The sequence below is a fragment of the Marmota monax genome, unplaced genomic scaffold (genome assembly GCF_021218885.2).
Source record: "Marmota monax isolate L192 unplaced genomic scaffold, Marmota_monax_Labrador192_F-V1.1 WCK01_AAM20220418_F8-fsc00029, whole genome shotgun sequence".
Taxonomy (NCBI): domain Eukaryota; kingdom Metazoa; phylum Chordata; class Mammalia; order Rodentia; family Sciuridae; genus Marmota; species Marmota monax.
The window spans coordinates 4,178,388-4,197,610 of record NW_026693024.1 but is presented as its reverse complement, the minus strand read 5'-3'; the positions used below and the strand labels follow the sequence as shown (position 1 = coordinate 4,197,610).

At 44.4% G+C, this 19,223-nt stretch overlaps 1 protein-coding gene across 1 annotated transcript; it reads left to right on the top strand.

The window, feature by feature from the left end:
- Nucleotides 1-15,700: 15,700 nt before the first annotated feature.
- On the top strand, nt 15,701-18,853 carry LOC124098578 (tubulin beta-2B chain). The gene is made up of 4 exons (XM_046453447.2): nt 15,701-15,892; nt 16,679-16,787; nt 17,066-17,176; nt 17,536-18,853. The coding sequence occupies exons 1-4, from the start codon at nt 15,836-15,838 to the stop codon at nt 18,594-18,596; spliced, it is 1,338 nt and encodes a 445-aa protein (XP_046309403.1). The 5' UTR covers nt 15,701-15,835; the 3' UTR covers nt 18,597-18,853.
- The last annotated feature ends 370 nt before the right edge of the window (nt 18,854-19,223 follow it).

Below are 19,223 nucleotides of genomic sequence, written 5' to 3'. Positions count from 1 at the left end.
CTGATGCATAGTAAATATTTATCAGATGAATTCCGCGACCTCTGATACCATTTGCAAGCATGAAAGTTAAATGTTCCCTGCTAGAAGACAGCACTTCCAAAGGCTCCCAAGAGTCCTCATGCATGCCTTCATTTATCAGGAGGAGGAGGGCTGTGGTTACCCCAGTTCTCCTTGGGAGGTCAACCAGGCCTTTCCCCTCTGTTCAACTAGGAAAGCGCCAAAATGGTGCACATCATAGTCGGTTTTCTGTTGCTATAACTGAACACCACAGATTGGGTAATCCATAAAGAAAAGAGGTTTGTTTAGCTCATAGTTTCTGGAGGCTGGGAAGCCCAAGACCATAGCATCAGCATCTGCTCAGCATCTAATAAGGGCCTTCCCCAGGGGTCATGAGGTTTGAGAGAACATGGGATCTTAAAGACATCAAGTTCAGAGGGCACACATCATGCTAGTCCACCTTTGATGTGTTCCTGTCATCCCCATGATAACAGCCTGGGTTCACGTGGCACCAACCTCGGAAGAATTGACATAGCAAAGGGTATCACACAGTGAGACAGAAAAAGCGCGCTAGCTCAGGTCTCTCTTTTCTCAAAAAGCCACTAATATCATCAAAGGACACCACCCTCATGACTCTCTAAGCCTGATTCCTTCCCAGAATCCTCACCTCCAAATACCATTGACCTATGAATTTGGGGATTAAATTTCCACATGAGCTTTGGAGTGGACAGCCAAACCACAGCACTGGGCTTGTTTCTGCAGTCTCAGAGGCTTTGGAAGCATCGTGCAGCCAGTCCTGCCTTCTCCCCCCTCACCTCCTGATTCGGCATAGCCTGGGCTCTTCTGATCATGAAGAAAACTGGGTCTGAGCTGTTCATATGCCTTGAAAGGCATCAGAAGCAGTGTGTTGCCCCTCTCAGGAATGCACACATTTTAAGTAGGTTTCTAGGATAAAAGTTCACCTGGTACAAAGGAGCTAATCTCGGGAGGTAGGATTCTGGATCATTCGATTACTGACAGAGGAAATTATGATGCTGTGGAGGTGGGGATCTTCTTACTTCACATTACAAAAGGGGGAGAGGGTTGTTATAATCAGGTTTATTTTTTTTTAATTACTGTGACCAAAAGACCTGTTAAGAACAATTGGAGGAGAAAAAGTTTATTTGGCTCACAGTTTCAGAGGTCTCAGTCCACAGATGGCTGACTGTTGTTCTGGGCATGAGGTGGGGGCAGAACATCGAGGCATGGGGTGTGGCAGAGAAAGGGAGCTCAGCACAGGATCCCAGGAAGCAGAATAAGAACTCTGCTCACCGGGGACAAAATATGAACCCCACAGGTACACCCAGTGACCTGCTCTCTCCCACCACACCTGCAGGTACCACTCAGTTAATCCCTACAGGGGATTAATTCATTAATTGGATTACAACTCTCATCATCGAATCATTCCACTTCCAAACCTTCTTGCTTTTGTCTCACACATAAGGCTTTTGGGAGACACTTCATATCTAAACCATAACAAAGTTTTTTTCTATTCATTTTGGAGCATGTAACAATATTTTTAATTTTTTTTGTTTTAGTTATATATGACAGTAGAATGCATTTGTGCACTTTGATATATCATACATAGATGGGATATAATTTCTCATTTTTAAGAGCGCACATGTGGCAGAATCATATTGGTCATGCAGTCACATAGATTCTTACAGTAATAATGTCTGTTTCATTCTACTATCTTTCCTATCCCCACATCCCCCTCTCCTCCCATCCCATCACTTCCCTCTACCTAATCTAAGGTAAAGCTATTCTTCCCTAGTGCGCCCCCAACCTTATTGTGAATTAGCATCCACATATTAGAGAAAACATTCAGCCTTTGGTTTTATGGGATTGGCTTATTTCGCTTAGCATGATATTCTCCAACTTCATAATTTTACTCTTCTTTAAAGCTAAGTAATATTCTACTGAGTATATATAACACTTTTTTTTATCCACTCATCTATTGAGGGACACCTAGGTTGGTTCCATAGTTTAGCTATTGTGAATTCAGCTGCTATAAACATTAATGTGGCTGTGTCACTATAGTATGCTGATTTTAAGTTCTTTGGGTATAAACCAAGGAGTGGGATAGCTGGGTCAAATGGTGGTTCCATTCCCAATTTTTGAGGAATCTCCATACTGCTTTCCATAGTGGTTACACCAATTTTCAGTCCCACCAGCAATGTATGAGTGTGCCTTTTGCACCACATCCTCGACAACATTTATTGTTGCCTGTATTCTTGATGATTGCCATTCTGTCAGGAGTGAGATGAAATCTTAGTTTTGATTTGCATTTCTCTAATTGCTAGAGATGTTGAACACTTTTTCATATATTTGCTGATGGAATGTATATCTTCTTCTGAGAAGTGTCTGTTCAATTCCTTAGCCCATTTATTGAGTGGGTTATTTGGAGGGTTTTTTTTGGTTTTATTTGGTATTAAGTTTTTTGAGTTCTTTATAAATCCTAGAAATTAATGCTTTTTCGGAGGTGAATGTGGTAAAGATTTTCTCCTAATCTGTAGGCTCTCTCCTCACTTTATTAATTGTTTCCTTTGGTGAGAAAAAAGCTTTTTAATTTGAATCCATCCCATTTATTAATTCTTATTTTTACTTCTTGCACTTTAGGAATCTTATTAAGGAAGTCAGATCCTAGGCCAATATGGTAAAGAACTGGCCTATTTTTTTCTTCTTTAGGCACAGGGTCTCTGTTCTAGTGCCTAAGACTGATCCACTTTGAGTTGATTTTTGTGCAGGGTGAGAGATAGAGGTTTAATTTCATTTTGCTACATATGGGTTTCCAGTTTTGCCAGCACCATTTATTGAATAGACTATCTTTCCTCCAGTGAATGTTCTTGGCACCTTTGTCTAGTATGACATAACCATATTTATGTGGGTTTGTCTCTGTGTCCTCTATTCTGTACCATTGGTCTACAAGTCTATTTTGGTGACAATACCATGCTGTTTTTATTACTATAGCTCTATAGCATAGTTTAAGTTCTGGTATTGTGATGCCTCTGCTTCACTTTTCATGCTAAGGATTGCTTTAGCTATTCTGGGTCTCTTATTTTTCCAAATAAATTTCATGATTGCTTTTTCTAATTCTAAGAAGAATGTCATTGGGAATTTAATAGGAATTGCATTAAATCTGAATAACACTTTTGGTAGCATGGCCATTTTGACAATATTAATTCTGCCTATCCAGGAGCATGGGAAATCTTTCCATCTTCTGAAGTTTTCTTCAATTTCTTTCTTAAGTGTTCTGTAGTTTTCATTGTAGAGGTCTTTCATCTCTTTTGTTAGATTGATTCCCAGGTTATTTATTTATTTATTTGTTTGTTTATTTATTTTGAGGCTGTTGTAAATGGGGTAGTTTTCCTAATTTCTCTTTCAGTGGATTCTTTGCTGATATATTTGAATGCATTTGATTTATGGGTGTTGATCTTATATCCTGCTACTTTGCTGAATTCATTTATTAGTTCTAGAAGTTTTCTGGTGGAATTTTTTTGGAACTTCTAGATATAGAATCATGTCATTAGCAAATAGTGATAGTTTGAGTTCTTTACCTATTTGTATCTCTTTAATTTCTTTCTTTTGTCTAATTGCTCTGGCAAGAGTTTCAAGGATGATGTTGAAGTGGTAAAAGAAGACACCCTGTTTTGTTCCAGTTTTTAGAGGGAATGCTTTCAATTTTTCCCCATTTAGAATGATGCTGGTCTTGGGTTTAGCATTTTTAGCTTTTACAATGTTGAAGTATGTTCCTACTATCCCTAGTTTTTCTAGTATTTTGAACATGAAGGTGTGCTGTACTTTGTCAACTGCGTTTTCTGCATCTATTGAGATGATCATATTTCTTGTTTTTAAGTCTATTAATATGATGAATCCCACTTGATCATGGTGCACTATCTTTGTAATATGTTTTTGTATGCAAATTGCCAGAATTTTATTGAGAAGTTTTGCATCTATGTTCTTCAGGGATATTGGCCTGAAGTTTTCTTTCCTTGATGTGTCTTTGTCTGGTTTTGGTATCAGGGTGATATTAGCCTCATAGAATGAGATTGGAAGGATCCCCTCCTTTTGTATTTCATGGAATACTTTGAGGAGTATTGGTGTTAATTCCTCTTTGAAAGTCTTGTAGAACTAGGCTGAGAATCCATCTGGTCCTGGGCTTTTCTTGGTTGGTAGGTTTTTGATGGTGTTTTCTATTTCATTACTTGAAATTGATCTATTTAAATCATGTATGACCTTCTCATTTAGTTTGGGTAGGTCATATGTCTCTAAAAATTTGTCAATGACTTTGATTATTTTCTACCTTATTAGAGTATAAATTCTCAAAATTGTGACAATATTTTGAACTTTAAAAATATTGATTTTTAAAACAAATAAATAAATAAATAGTTTTAAAATAAAATACCTTGCTGGGCATGGTAGCGTATGTCTGTAATCTCAGCAACTTGGGAGGCTGAGGCAGGAGGATGGCAAGTTCAAAGCCAGCCTGAGCAATTTAGTGAGGTCCTAAGAAACTTAGTGAGACTCTATATTAAAACAAAAAAAGAATAAAGTAACTTTAATCAATAATATTCTCATTCAATTAGTTTCAATTAGTTTGCTAATTATAGTGTCTAAAACAGGCAGATAATACTGTAGATGACTTCATCTTCAGAATCTTCTTTATTACTCAAAATGCATAATTTCAAGTCAGCTAAAGGAAATAAAAATGCAGACAAAATGATAAAATAGAGATGGACTTGATGCACAAATATAGTCCATTTTCTGTTGCCCCAACAAAATCCCTGAGGCTGTCTTCAGTATATGAATCCTAGGTTACACACTCAAACTATATCCAAACCATAATAAAAGGGGATGTTCCAATAGTTCGTCCATTGTCACACCAAAGATCTGGGAGGGCCTGAAAGCCATCCTGTGAGCAGCCATGAAAAGGTACGAAAATTCTGAAGCCTGACGACATTCTTAAATCTTGCAAAAGGTGGGGTCAAATAGTTCCTTGGCACTGGGATAGATGAGGGTGGAGTGGTAATCTCAGGTTAGAAGCAGAGCACTAGAGGTCCCCTGATTCTAAAGTGCAAGCTCTCTGCAGGGCCAGAAGACATGTTCCTCACTCCATGTGAAAGTTTGCTCCACCATATGCAAGATCCTCCAAGAGCAGAGGAGAAGCCCATCCTAAATGAGAGGTGGAAGAAGGTATGGAGGCCCAGAAACCACAGTAAGGACTCTGTGGTCATCCTCTGTAACAGGGTTCACTTGAAGCTTTGACTATATTCCTTGTGGCTTTGAAACTTACATGTTTGTTTTTTTTTTCTTCTTCTTCTTCCCAACCTCCTTCTTCCTGATCTTCTTTTCCTTAACCCTTTCCCTGATCTCCTCTCTGATCTTCTCTTCCCTAATCTTCTCCTGGGCCAGGTGAAGTGGCACATGCCTGCAATCCCAGGGGCTCGGGAAGCTGAGGCAGGAGGATTATGAGCTCAAAGCCAGCCTCAGCAACTTAGTGAGCATTAAGCAACTCAGTGAGACCCCTGTCTCTAAATAAAATACAAAAATAGGGCTGGGGATGTGGCTTGGTGGTTGAGTGCCCCTGAGTTCAATCCTCAGTATCCCCACCCTCCCCCCCAAAGCCTAATCTCCTCCCTGATCTTCTTTTCCCAGATCTTCTTCTCTTAACCTCTCCTCTCTAATCTCATTTTCTCTGAATCACCTCTTTAAACCCTCCCTGTTCCTGCTGATGGGCAGAGTCACAACCTTTGGGACAGGAGTCCCTGTGTTTCTCCTTTGCTAGCAAAGCAATAAACCTTTTTCCTTTTTCTCAAAACCATGACCTCATTATTGGATTGGTATCAGGGACAAGGGCCAAGCTTCCAGCAACACTCCTAGTTGAGGAGGTGCCGTTGGGTACTTCTGAAAACCCAGGTTGTCTGACACAAGCATTATTTTTCGTATTCATCATTGTAAGAGGAAGCGTTTTCTTGAGTTTATCCATGAAACTTCCCAGGATCCATGTCCTAAGCCAATTTTATTCCACACACCCCAGGGGGCCCATCCAGAGATCATTTGGGGGCTCTTCTCCTCCATAAAAGAAGAAAAGCTTAGAGCTGTGGCACATGACCCCCGCGGGCAGCTTGCATCTCTCTCCTGTTTGAGTGGGTGGAGTAGGGGAGCCACGGTGAGGAGCAGCCCTCTCTGGAAGTCACTGATGGACTGGATTAATTTCTGTCACTGCCTGGCGTAGTATTTCGCCTTCCACTCCAGTGAGTACAGTGGGCCAGCTGTCGTGAGCTTTCTTACCACAAGGAGCAATCTGGAATTTTGTAACGTCTCTCTGTTGGTCATAATTCATTCAACCTTATTTATTTATTTATTTATTTTTTGCTCTCTGCTTCTAAGTTTTCACTTCCTTTGCAGCTGCCATTTATTTTCCTGTTTATACCAGTTCTGAATTAGCTTCTTCAAAACCATGTATTTCTCTCCATAAGATCATTAGGAGCTTGACTCTCTGTTGCCTTTTCTCTTTTCTCCAGCAGAATTTCGACCAAATGTCATGACCAAATGACCCCTCATCGGCCAGTTTATGTTTGAAACAAAGGATTTTTTGCAAACATTTTTCTTTGCTTTCTCCCTTTATTATTTCCTTTTCTTATAACTCACCCCACCCCCACCCCACCCCACCCATCCTCTCTCTTTCATTCTTTTTTTGTTCTGGTTTGATTTTATTCACTCCATTGATCAGCCTCTGCTTCAACTGCAAGATAAACAGTGATTGAAAAATTTCCATTTGGGGGCTGGGGGTGTAGTTCTATGGTACAGCACTTATCTAGCATGGGCAGCTCTGGATTCTATCCCCAGCACTCTTGCCTGTGCGCACGCACACACATACACACACCAACAAAACCAACCTCAATTTCCTGCTCTCTGCCAGCAAGGGCTTTTTGTAATCTTTATATATCTTTCTAAGATTTCCCGTATGATCTTGATAGTTCACCGAGTTCAATGCATTTCTTATTCCGGTTGTCTTTCTGCTGAAATTGTTCCATGCTCCTCTGACATTGGTTCTTTTTTTCTTAAGCCTGGTGGAATTTTAGACCTCATCTTTAGTTAGTTTAGCTATGTTATAGCATATTCTCACCTCTGAAAATTTTACAGAATTCTCTATAAAAACAAATAGTGTAACAGGGATTCACTTGATGCTTTGACTATATCCCTTGTGGCTTTGAAATGTACGTGTTTTGTTTTGTTTTGTTTCTTTTTCCCAACCTTCTTCTCCCTGACCTTCTCCTCCTTGATTTCTTTTCCCCATCTTCTCCTTCCTGATCCCTCCTTTTGAGACAGGAGTCCCCTGTGTTTCTCCTTTGCTAGCAAAGTAATAAACCATCTTTTTCCTTTTTCTCAAAACCGTGTCCTCATTATTGGATTGGCGTCGGGGACAAGGATGGAGCTTTTGGCAATAATAATATTTCTTTGCTTTGATTTTCCAATACTTTGGTTGGTTGGTTTTTAACATGGTCTTCAACATTAGTAGCCAAAGTTAGAGGTGGATTTTCTCCTGGAATCTGATTTCTTTTCTCAGGCCCTCCTTTAAAAGGCAATGTAACTGGATATAAAAACACTGCAGCACATTTTTCTTGAAAAATTTTATAGGAATTTATTTTGAGACATCTAGCATTGAATATTGATTTGGAAAAGTCTGTAACAACCATGCCATCCTATCTCCTTTTTATAAAAGAGACTTGATCTTTTTTTTGTTACCCCAAAGATATTTCCTTTATTCTTGAGGTCCAGGAAATTGATGCCCTGTCATCTTTTCTATAGGAACCCAAAAGATATGATTTGCATATGTTTCATCTCCTTTTTTAGTGATTTATAAGAAGAGAAATCACTAATCACTGAAAAAGAAGGGTTCAAACCACTTTTTTCTGTCACTTCCAAACCTTATCACCAGGACAACTTAGTGTCTAACACCCCTGATTTTCACGCCAAGAATTCAACACTGATTCTTAAGGAATAATTTCCTTCCATCCTTCTATTCTGTCTTAACCAGGAACCTTAGTTATGCATTTATCAAGGCAGATAAACAAAGGTGAAAACTCAAGAAATGGGCTGAGTAGCTATTTGTAGGGAATTGAGAGATAATTGCATAGATGTGTGCATTATAATTCAGGCCTTACAGTATCCACCAGAGTCTTGGAAGCATGGACTGAGACCTGTACCTAGCCAGAAGGCAATGATGAATAGACAGGAGGAGGGTTTCTTTGTTCTTAATCTGCAGAATAAAACTGTTCCTGCTTTGGGTTAAAAATAGCTATTTTTTGTTATGTTTTTCCTAATTGCCTTGTATCTTGGTATTTATTTACATGAAGAACAGCTATTGTTTGCCTATACTTACTTTTAGGCAATGTGGGAGATGTGAAGGCTAACACAGCAGCTTAGTCAGCTTTCTCTCACAATGACAAAATACCTGAACTAATCAATTTATAAGGAAGAAAGGTTTATCTGGGGTCCAGTTTTGGAGATTCCAGTCCACGGTTACTTGGCCCTATTGCTTTGGGCCTGTGGAACAAATCGTGGTGAGGAGCATGTGGCACAGGAGGCCTCTTCATTTCATGGGGGCCTCCTGGAGAGGAGAGGAAGGAAGGGCCCAGCAACACAATATGCCCTCCCATAGGCCTCACCTGTTAAAGGTTCCACCACCTCTCAACAGTGCCACAGACTGGTGACCAAGCCTTTATTAAATGGGCCTTTGGGAGACATTCCAGATCCAAACAATAGCAAGGTCCCTGTCAAGAAGGAGTCAAAGCCCCGCATGGAGGCTCACGCCTATAATCCTAATTTGGGAGGCTGAGGCAGTAGGATCGTAAGTTTGAGGCCAGCCTCAGCAACTAGTGAGACCCTGTCTCAAAATAAAATATAAAAAGGGCTAGGGATATGGCTTAGCCCCTGCGTTCAATTGTGTGTATCAAAAGGTGGGGGGTTCACAGCTAGTAGACAACAGAGGCATCTGTGGAACTAACTTTAATCAAATCTAAATGGGGGGAAGACCGAGCACACGTTGCAGTGTGGAAAGAAACTATGAGAATTTCTGTTTATACTTATTTTATACAAAAATAAATTATGCTTTGGGTAGTTAATATTCCAAGTGACCCTGATATCTTCACAGGATGCTTGTGACTTATGGTGATTTGTCATGAATTCTTCTCTGAAAAGGGAGATCCCTAAAGGGGGAATAGACAATGGGTTTATTATAGACAAAGCATATTTCCAGTTTTTGCTCTACTAAGCTTCACAACTGAGCAAGTAGCTTAAAAGACTAGAGCAAAGAAATTTCAAAGTGAAAATAACATTAATGATAATACAAATTCATTAAAAAAATGAGAAAATGGGCAGACATTCTACTCCTTATATTAGTTCTTTATCATTTTATACACACACACACACACATATATATATATGTGTGTGTGTGTGTGTGTGTGTTTTCTTTTCTTTTTTTTTTTTGGTATCAGGGATTGAATCCAGGGATGCTTAACCACTGAGCCATATCCCCAGCCCTTTTTAAAAAATATATTTTATTAAGAAACAGGATCTCACTAAATTTCTGAGGCTAGCTTTACCATTTTATATATGGGACTTGAACATCATGAATTTTGGTATCCAGTGGGTGAAGGGCATCTTTGAAGCAATTTCCCTCAGATATAGAGGGGAGGGATGAGTGTATATTCACTTTATTGTGCAACCATCACCACTATCCAACTTCAGAATTCTTTTCATCTTGCAAAACTGAAACTCAGTACCAATTAAACAACTCCCCATTCCCCTTCCTTAATCCCTGGCAACCACTATTCTACTGTTTTCCTCCATGAATGTGATGCCTCTAGTTATTGCATATGAGTGAGCACCATATATTAGCTGTCTTTGGGGGATTGGCTTATTTCACTTAAGATTCACCTATGTTGTATATGTATCAGAATTTCTTTTTTAATATTTATTTTTAAATTTTTAGGTGGACACAATATCTTTATTTTATTTTTATGTGGTGCTGAGAATCGAACCCAGTGCCTCACGCATGCTAGGCAAGTGTGCTACCACTTGAGCCACATCCCCAGCCCAGAATTTCTTTTTTTAAAGGCTGAATAATATTTCATTGGGTGCATAGACCATGTTTTCATTAACCATTTACCCATCCATAGTTCAGTTGCTTCTACCTTTTGGCTATTGTGAATAATGCTACTGTGAACAAGGATGGACAAATAGCTCTTTGAGATCCCATGTTTAATTCTTTTGGACATACATGTGAGACTAAACATTTCAGTAAGTTCCCTTTTCTAAGGTTATTTTGAACAAGGCAGAAAAGTTCTTGCCGAGCTTCTCTAAATGCATTATTTTTGTTATCAGAGTTCTAGGCCAGAGGTCCCACTCTGGGGATCCAACAAATCAGGTCTGGCTGCTTGCCCCCAAAAATTAAACAGAAAAGGCAATGATGAAAAGCTTGAAAGAGGGGGCTGGGGATGTGGCTCAAGCGGTAGCGCGCTCGCCTGGCATGCGTGCGGCCCGGGTTCGATCCTCAGCACCACATACAAACAAAGATGTTGTGTTCGCCGAAAACTAAAAAATAAATATTAAAAAAGAAAAGCTTGAAAGAAACTTCAATCAGTGTAGCTACACTGATAATCAAGGAGACCCAAGTTCTTAGCCCTATCTTTAAGGGGCTGACAATGAATGATTTGAGGTTTTACAGAAATGGGAATGAGGGCAAGTGTTGGAGGCTTGCACAGCTGTAGGCTTTTCCCAGCTGCCCATGCAGATGATCTTGATCAGGTGTGGCATGTCCATCATCATCTCAGGATTGGTCAGGTGGGGAATCATCCTGGGTAAGAAAGTTGCTGTTGCCAGGAGCTTTGATTCATCACTAGATACTTATGGGATCAAATTTTCTTCCTGGAATCCATGGTGACCTGGAGCAATGGAGAAGGATGCAAATAGAGGCAGAGACGCCAAGTCTTTAATCCTGCTCTTAGCCATCCATTAGACATTTGCAAGCAAAAGTGAAGAGTCTAAGTACTTGTTTTATTTTCTTGAAATTTTTTTAATGTTTGCTGGTGACACTAAAGTAGGCTAGACAAATCAAGCCAAAAGACTTAATGATTTTGCAGGGATATCCTAGTGAATGCCTCCCCCCCCCATACTTCCTGATCTAAGAGGCGGGGTTTTTGCTGTGTGTATGTGTATGTAGTCATTTGTAATTTTACATAAATGAGAAGCAAAGGGCATATTAAGAAGAGACATGGTGAGCTGCAGACATTTCCTAGCAGCAGTTGTTAGTACAATGGCTTCTAAGATTTCTAATGTGGGCGATAGTTCTACAATCACATTGATATTATAGCAATCTGTCGCTTTAAATTAAAATGGCTCCTGACCCTGCTGTCCTGTGCGCATTCATTCCTTACATAAAGGGGTTGATTTACAAGTTGGTTGCATTCACAACACCCTGCAAAGGAGCACACTGTCTTGCCTTAATATTTTAGAACTTTTCCCGTAGAGGTATTTTCTTCTGTTTCAGTTTTCTTCATTCTGGCTCTGTATCATAAAATGCCATTTACCAAGGATTCACAATGCTTGTTCTGTGGGCTTGCCCTCCCCCAGCCTGTCAAAGAATCTTGCAAATCATTCACAGGGTGGGGGAGGGGAGATTGCCTATAATAGGAAAATGATGCCGGGGGAAGCCGGGTTCTACTCCCTCTGCGGATTTGTTTGACAAGGAAGGCAAATCTCTTCCAGGAAAGCTCTGGGCTCTGACTGGATCCAAGCCATTTTAATCCAAATGCATGGCCGTCTGCAATAGGAAAACACAGCCTCGCTGTGAAACAAAGGGTAAATGTTTCCGCACTGCGCTGCATTCACAGACTCAGAATTTTGTCTTATTCCAGACTTTTGTTACCTGAGGGGTTGGTCCCAACAGCGCCCCACGATGCGGAAGGACGAGGGCTCTGAAGCTCCCACCCATGTAAACCTTTTGACTAAAGAGCACGCAGGCAGCTGTGCCCCGAGCTGTCATTTCTCAACCGGAGGAGGGAAGGCCTGGGAGTAAAGGAGGAGAGCAGTAGGATATAAACAGGGGTCGCGACAAAGCTGAGAAAGCACAGATCCCAGGAAACCTCTCCCCGCCCCCTCTTCGCAGTTACAATCTGTGGCTACCACCCCTTTCTTAGCCTCATTTCCCTGGGCATTTCACTCCTTTATATAAACGTTGGGATTGGTAGTTTTCCAATATTTCTAACTGGACAGCATTGAGAAGAGTGGGGACAGAAAAAAAAAAAAATAGGGAGGAAATAATGACGGATTTGCAGTCTTTGCAATCTCTTTCAATTCCTTTTCATTCATTGGCAAAGTGTAGGTTGCCTAGGAAACCGCGTGCCTCTCAGCTGCAAAGAGGAGGGGTTGCCGGCTTGTTCTTTAAGAGGTGAATGCAGGATAGCTGTGGGGGGAAAAATCCTACACTGTCTTGTAATTTCAATAAGCGTGTTAAAAATATTTTTACATTAAGAAAATAGTGCATCCAAAATTTACTATGCATTTTTGTAAAGCTCTCTTCCTGTCACACTTCTTCAATTAGTTAAAACAATGGCTCTGTGTGTAACAGAATAAATGCACAATCATTTGCAGATTTACCATTGAAAATAATCTGAAAATTGTAAGACCAAACGTAATTTTAATAGTTTAGGGGCTTGTTTACCTCAACCACACAGTTATGTGTAAGACAATGTGGGATTTCATTTTACACAGCAAAATTTTTACAATTGTCTCTGAAAGGGAAAATTTTTAAATGTTAGGAAATCATTAAGAACTAGCCCTATATAGGAGATCATGAAATATATTGTCCTGAAAGCTTCATGTCTGATACACAATGACCTAGATTGAGAGGAACTGTGTATAATAAACAGACAAAAAGAATTGCTGGAGGTTCAACTGAAAGCAATTTGTTTCTTTGATAGCCCAGTACCAGTCTCTTCCTGCCTGCTACTTAGAATAAAGGTGACTTTAAAAAAAAAATCAGTAGATAAACTAAAAGCCTTTCGGGAAAGGACATAATTGTCACCAACATTTCACCACTAAAATCAGATCCTTGTGAAAATGAAAATGTGCAGCATCATAATTGCAATGGCAAATAGGGGCGAAGTGCTTGCCTGGAAGGGACTAGGGTGGGGTGGGGGACAAGGCAGTAAAATTCAAGAAAGGAAAGCAGATCTTGGGCCAAAAAGCTGCCTGAATCCCCAAGGACATCCAGGCATTTAGAAGGATGATTTCCTGCTTACTGTATACCAAACCTCCTACTCTACCAGAAACCCGAGAGGAAAGTGTTCTTTCATCTGTATAATCTGAATACGTCTTTGCACCGGGCACCCGTGAAGATCTGACTCTGAAACCGCCGCTTAGAAAGGAACCCGATAGGTGAGAGAGACAGACTCAGATTACCCTCCGTGGAGCTGAGCTCCCGAGCTCTGAGCAACCGGCGTGGCTCCTAGGCTCGGGCAGCTAGGCTTGGACAGCTGGGCGCGCGTTATCCTCTCACCCAGGGTGCCGCCCTCGCTCAGTTCCTTGCAGGCAGACGGGGCCACAGAGCCGCCACCTCGAGGCTGACACCTGCTACAGACCTTTTGGCCCCGACAAAGTCTCCTTCCCCAGGGGCTCCGGTTCCCTGAAGACGGAATCCCAGCCTGAGTCGTGCCTCTAATTTACTGCGTGACCTCTGGGAATGGCCCTTGACGTTTCTGCATCTGTAGGATTTGGACTAGAAAACTAGCGGTCAGGGCCAGGACCCTTGGAACCCCGTGAATGGGGTATGTGGGCAGAATTGCTACTGCTATGCCTATCTCCCTTTCGCACTTTAACCCGGGCACTCTCAGCTGTGTCTGGGGAACTCCGGGCCTCGAGCTCTAGTTTGAACACCCTGGATATTTGGGGGCGGCTGAGCTTTTGTTCTTGCAGCTTCTCTTTGTATATTGGAATTGACTTGAAAGCCTCCTCCTTCCTCCCAGCGGGAAAGGGAGGCGATGACAGCTTGCTGATAGTTCTGGGAGGGCCTCATTCAACAGCTGCTAACTCCACTCGGTTGCAGCACCCCAGGTCATTCGGCCTCTCTCGCCAGAGAATGAAAAAGGGTCACTTCACCTCGCAAGTGAACCATCCCAGGTGGGGGGCGGCGCGCTTTAACGATAAAATTGCAAGGAACAGGTTCTGCTGTGAGCGTTTGGGCTACTCTTTCCCCCTCCCGCCCTCCAACGCACACAGGTTTAACATCTTGTCTTTCAGCCCCCCTCTCTCTCTCTCTCTGCTCCCCCACCCCCTGACAAGTAACAAAGAGATCTGTTCCTCCCTTCAATACCTAGAGAGTGTGGATTTGAAGGGACTTTGGGTGCTCCGCGTCTGCGCACGCGCTCCTGTGAATGCACCCGGGTCTCCGGTGGTCTCTACCTTGCCTTGCTGCAGTATTTAGGCGTGTCCCTCGCCCCTCTACCCGCAGCAGCAAGTCTGGGAACTCCTGGCCGCCGCGATGGAAAATAAGAATGTTCTCGGTGGACCGGACGATGACTGCCCTTGGAACCCATCCCCTTATTTGACAATGGATGAACCAAATCCCGAGAAGGGGAGAGCCTGGAGTGTGATTTTAAATGCTCTATTGCGGAACACATCCCAAGCTTTTGTGAGCTCTTTGTTCCTCCGACAGCCCCGCCTCTGGGACCCCACCCTTATTCTGCCCGCAGGATAGTCCACGCTGCAGGGCCAGCCACACCCACTCCATCATTTTCTAGGAACAAAAGCCAACTAGATGGGTGGAGGGGGTCTTTGGTACGGCCTGAGAGTGGACTATTGGAGAGGGTGAGGCAGAGCTCAAGGGACTATAGGGGTCTCTCCATCCCAGGATGCTGCCGCCTCAGTGAAAAGGAACCGGTGACCCTCCACCAAGACAAAGGAGAGAAGAGCGATGCTGAGGGGCGGGGCAAGGGTACCCCGAAGCTCTTGGGCAGAGTGTTCGGGATTGCAGTCAATTGGACCTCAACATTTTATTACATTTATTTTATTCTGGGATCACCCGTATTCCCCTAAGCCTCCAGGGGACAGGGCGTCGGCTCCTGGAAAGCTGCTGGCCTCCAGTGTTGGGAAAAGGGGCATTGGCTAGCTAGGGTAACGGGTCGGGGCCAAACTGAATCGGCAACCGAGATGAAAGAGCAGCCTGAGGCGCCTCAGTACTCCCCGCTGCTGGCACCCGGAGCACCTGACGGTCTTTCCACCTGGTTCAGTACTCCCTCCTTCCCATCCTGTGCTAGCTCTCTCTCCATCCGGAGCCTGCCGCGATGGGTAACCACGCGTCGCAGCCCTCCGGCCACCGGCTTTCACCCCGCTCCCAGTTCCCGGTGCCCAGCTTCTCCCGCTCCCCCAAGCCCTAGACAATGCTGACGCCCCCACCCTACTCCCAGGAGACCCCACCCCTCTACGGATCCTCAAGCCCGCTCTTATTGGCCACTCGCCCGTAGTCCAGCCCCCCGGACCGTCCCTAGGGCTCGGAGCATTACGTCAGCCAGGCCTGGAAAGCCGCAGAGTGAAGGGGACTGCGGGGCTCGGGCTGGGGGCGCGGTCTACGCTGTCGGCCCCACCCTCCCTACATAAAAGGCCGAGCCCGCGGGGCCGTCGCTCTCAGCCCGTCGGTTCCCGAGCGCTTTCCTTTTGAGCTCTCAGTAGGTGTGGAACCGGAGTACCGACAGACACACAGACGCAGATCAGAGTCAGAGAGAAGTTAAGAGGCACCATGCGGGAGATCGTGCACATCCAGGCGGGCCAGTGCGGCAACCAGATCGGCGCCAAGGTGGGCGCGCCGTTGGGGAGGGGCCCAGGCTGGGAAAGGGACGGGAGCTGAGCACCCCACAGAGTCTCTGGGCGCGGTGCTGTCCTAGGCAAGCCCGGAGCTCGCCCTCGAGCAAACCTTCCCGGCTGCTTTGTGTTGCCGAGTGGGGCGTGGACTCGGAGGCGATTTTCTGGGGGAGAGGGGTCTCATTCATTTTTGTTGCAATTCGTTTGGAATTCCGGTCGTCCTTGGTCTTTCTTTCCTGTTTGCTACTTGGCCAAGACACGGCTGTGTCAGCTGGACTATGTTCACCGGTCTGCGGGAGGGGCGCGGACACGAGGATTGATTTTTTACTGAACTAGAGTCGAGCTGCGGGGGAGGGGCGGAGGGCGATTGTTTCACGGTCCGAGGACGTGCTTTGAATCTAAAACCACCCTCCCTCAATTCTCTCGCTTAGCCACTCCCTCCTCCCCCTCATCACCGCCTTGTACTCTAGCCTTCTGCGGCCATTCTTAGGGTGACCCTGCAGAGCTTCGTCTCGGTAGTTGACCTGCAGTCCCAGGCGTAGACTGGTTCTTTCTCGCACGACCCCTACCGCCCGCTGCGAGCAGCTGTTCGCCTGGGAAACGCCCAGTTTCAACTTTCTGACCTTGCAAAATACAATCCTTGTGGCTGTGTTCTGGGTCGCACCGCCCTTTAAAGCTCCTAAAATGTTGGGTGTCAGAACTGAGTAGGGGGCTTTTCAAACTGTGAATCGCGGCATCTCTATGGGGTCGTGTATGGCTAAATCCAACCTTTTTCTCTCAGTTTTGGGAGGTCATCAGTGATGAACATGGTATCGACCCCACTGGCAGTTACCATGGAGATAGTGATTTGCAGCTGGAAAGAATCAATGTGTACTACAATGAAGCCACTGGTAATTGCCTTTATCCCCCACCCCCTTGCCGCTGCCCCCGCCCTTTAGTTTTGTACCCTCTCTTCCCTTTTCCCTGGTGTGGCTGCAAGAAAGGGTGGACTAACCAGTTTAAGATATTTACTCTTTCACTGGGATGGGCTCCCTGTGCTATCAAGCCCTTTGAAAACCTGGTTGTGGGTCCTTCTTTGTTTGGGGGCAATAGCAATTGCCTGAAAGAAGGAAGATGGTATGGAGCCCTTTTTTATGGGCAGATCTAAGTCAGCTCTTATTCCCTGCAGGTAACAAATATGTGCCGCGGGCTATCCTGGTGGACCTGGAGCCTGGCACAATGGATTCGGTCAGGTCTGGACCATTCGGACAAATTTTCAGGCCAGACAACTTCGTTTTTGGTGAGTGCCTGGCATGGCTAATGACGTGAGAGACACATTTTAAGCTGGGCAGCTTAAGTTTAGGATGGAGAATTGTGACTGTTGGAGGAAATGCATGAAGAAAGTCCAGTTGTGTGCCAACTGAGCTTTAATATAGGTATACAAAGCATTTGCCTTTCAACTTCTAATAGCCAGGTGTCCTAGGCATCCTTATTTATAATTACATCCATAACCAAATATTTTAATGCCTGGCTATTTGGTGATAACACAAAAATAATCTTATCTGATCACTGACTCATTGGTCTATATAAAGGGGTTTAAGGCAAGAAGGAATTTAATCCAATTTTCAGTGACTCAAGAATTCTTTTTCTCTCTGGCAGGCCAGAGCGGTGCAGGAAATAACTGGGCAAAGGGCCACTACACAGAGGGAGCCGAGCTGGTGGACTCGGTCCTGGACGTGGTCAGGAAGGAGTCAGAAAGCTGTGACTGTCTCCAGGGCTTCCAGCTGACCCACTCTCTGGGGGGAGGCACCGGCTCAGGCATGGGCACCCTGCTCATCAGCAAGATCCGAGAGGAGTACCCAGACCGCATCATGAACACCTTCAGCGTCATGCCCTCGCCCAAAGTGTCAGACACGGTGGTAGAGCCCTACAACGCCACCCTCTCTGTCCACCAGCTGGTGGAAAACACAGATGAAACCTACTGCATCGACAACGAGGCCCTGTATGACATCTGCTTCCGCACCCTGAAGCTGACCACGCCCACATATGGAGACCTCAACCACCTGGTGTCAGCCACCATGAGCGGGGTCACCACGTGCCTGCGCTTCCCTGGCCAGCTGAATGCAGACCTGCGCAAGCTGGCAGTGAACATGGTGCCCTTCCCCCGCCTGCACTTCTTCATGCCGGGTTTCGCGCCCCTGACCAGCAGGGGCAGCCAGCAGTACCGCGCCCTGACGGTGCCCGAGCTCACCCAGCAGATGTTCGACTCCAAGAACATGATGGCCGCCTGTGACCCGCGCCACGGCCGCTACCTGACCGTGGCTGCCATCTTCCGAGGCCGCATGTCCATGAAGGAGGTGGACGAGCAGATGCTCAACGTGCAGAACAAGAACAGCAGCTACTTCGTGGAGTGGATCCCCAACAACGTGAAGACTGCCGTGTGCGACATCCCACCGCGGGGCCTCAAGATGTCCGCCACCTTCATCGGCAACAGCACGGCCATCCAGGAGCTGTTCAAGCGCATCTCGGAGCAGTTCACGGCCATGTTCCGGCGCAAGGCCTTCCTGCACTGGTACACGGGCGAGGGCATGGACGAGATGGAGTTCACCGAGGCCGAGAGCAACATGAACGACCTGGTGTCCGAGTACCAGCAGTACCAGGACGCCACTGCTGACGAACAGGGGGAGTTCGAGGAGGAGGAGGGCGAGGACGAGGCTTAAATTCAGCACGTGAAACAGGGTAGGGAAAGCTGAGAAGGAAAGCGAGGGGGTGGGGGGCTTACCTGTGAAAATACCTTGGCAGTTGAAGGAACAAGCATGGTCTGTCTTAGGTGTGTGCGCTGGTTCTCTGGTGCTCTTCACTGTTGCCTGTCACTTTTTTTTCTCCTTTTGTAATATTGATGACATCGATGTAACAGTCAAGATATTTCTGAGCTACTGTTGTAATGGCTAAAATCACATAAACGTTTGTGTCTTAATGGTGTCCTCTTTTCTTTCTTTTCCTTTTCCTCTTTGGGTCCTCTATTATCATTTTTAAATGCACTTTTTCTGGACACATTATATTAATTTCTTTTAAAAGGATAAGTAAAAGCTCAAATGCATTTACTCTTGGTATGGTAAGAATTGAAGACACAGTAGTCAGGCCTTACAGGAAAGCTCAGCCTGAATTTTAACATTCCTTTAAGTATATATTTTATTAGTTCAGAAGGTACCTACTTGAAAGCACAAAAAGTGTATTATTATCAATATTATTTTTCTTATATCCTCTTAAGAAATATTCCATGTTTTCAAACCTTTATTTCTTTCTTCACACTCGAACACAAATCTGTAGCCTCTTTCTAAATAGTA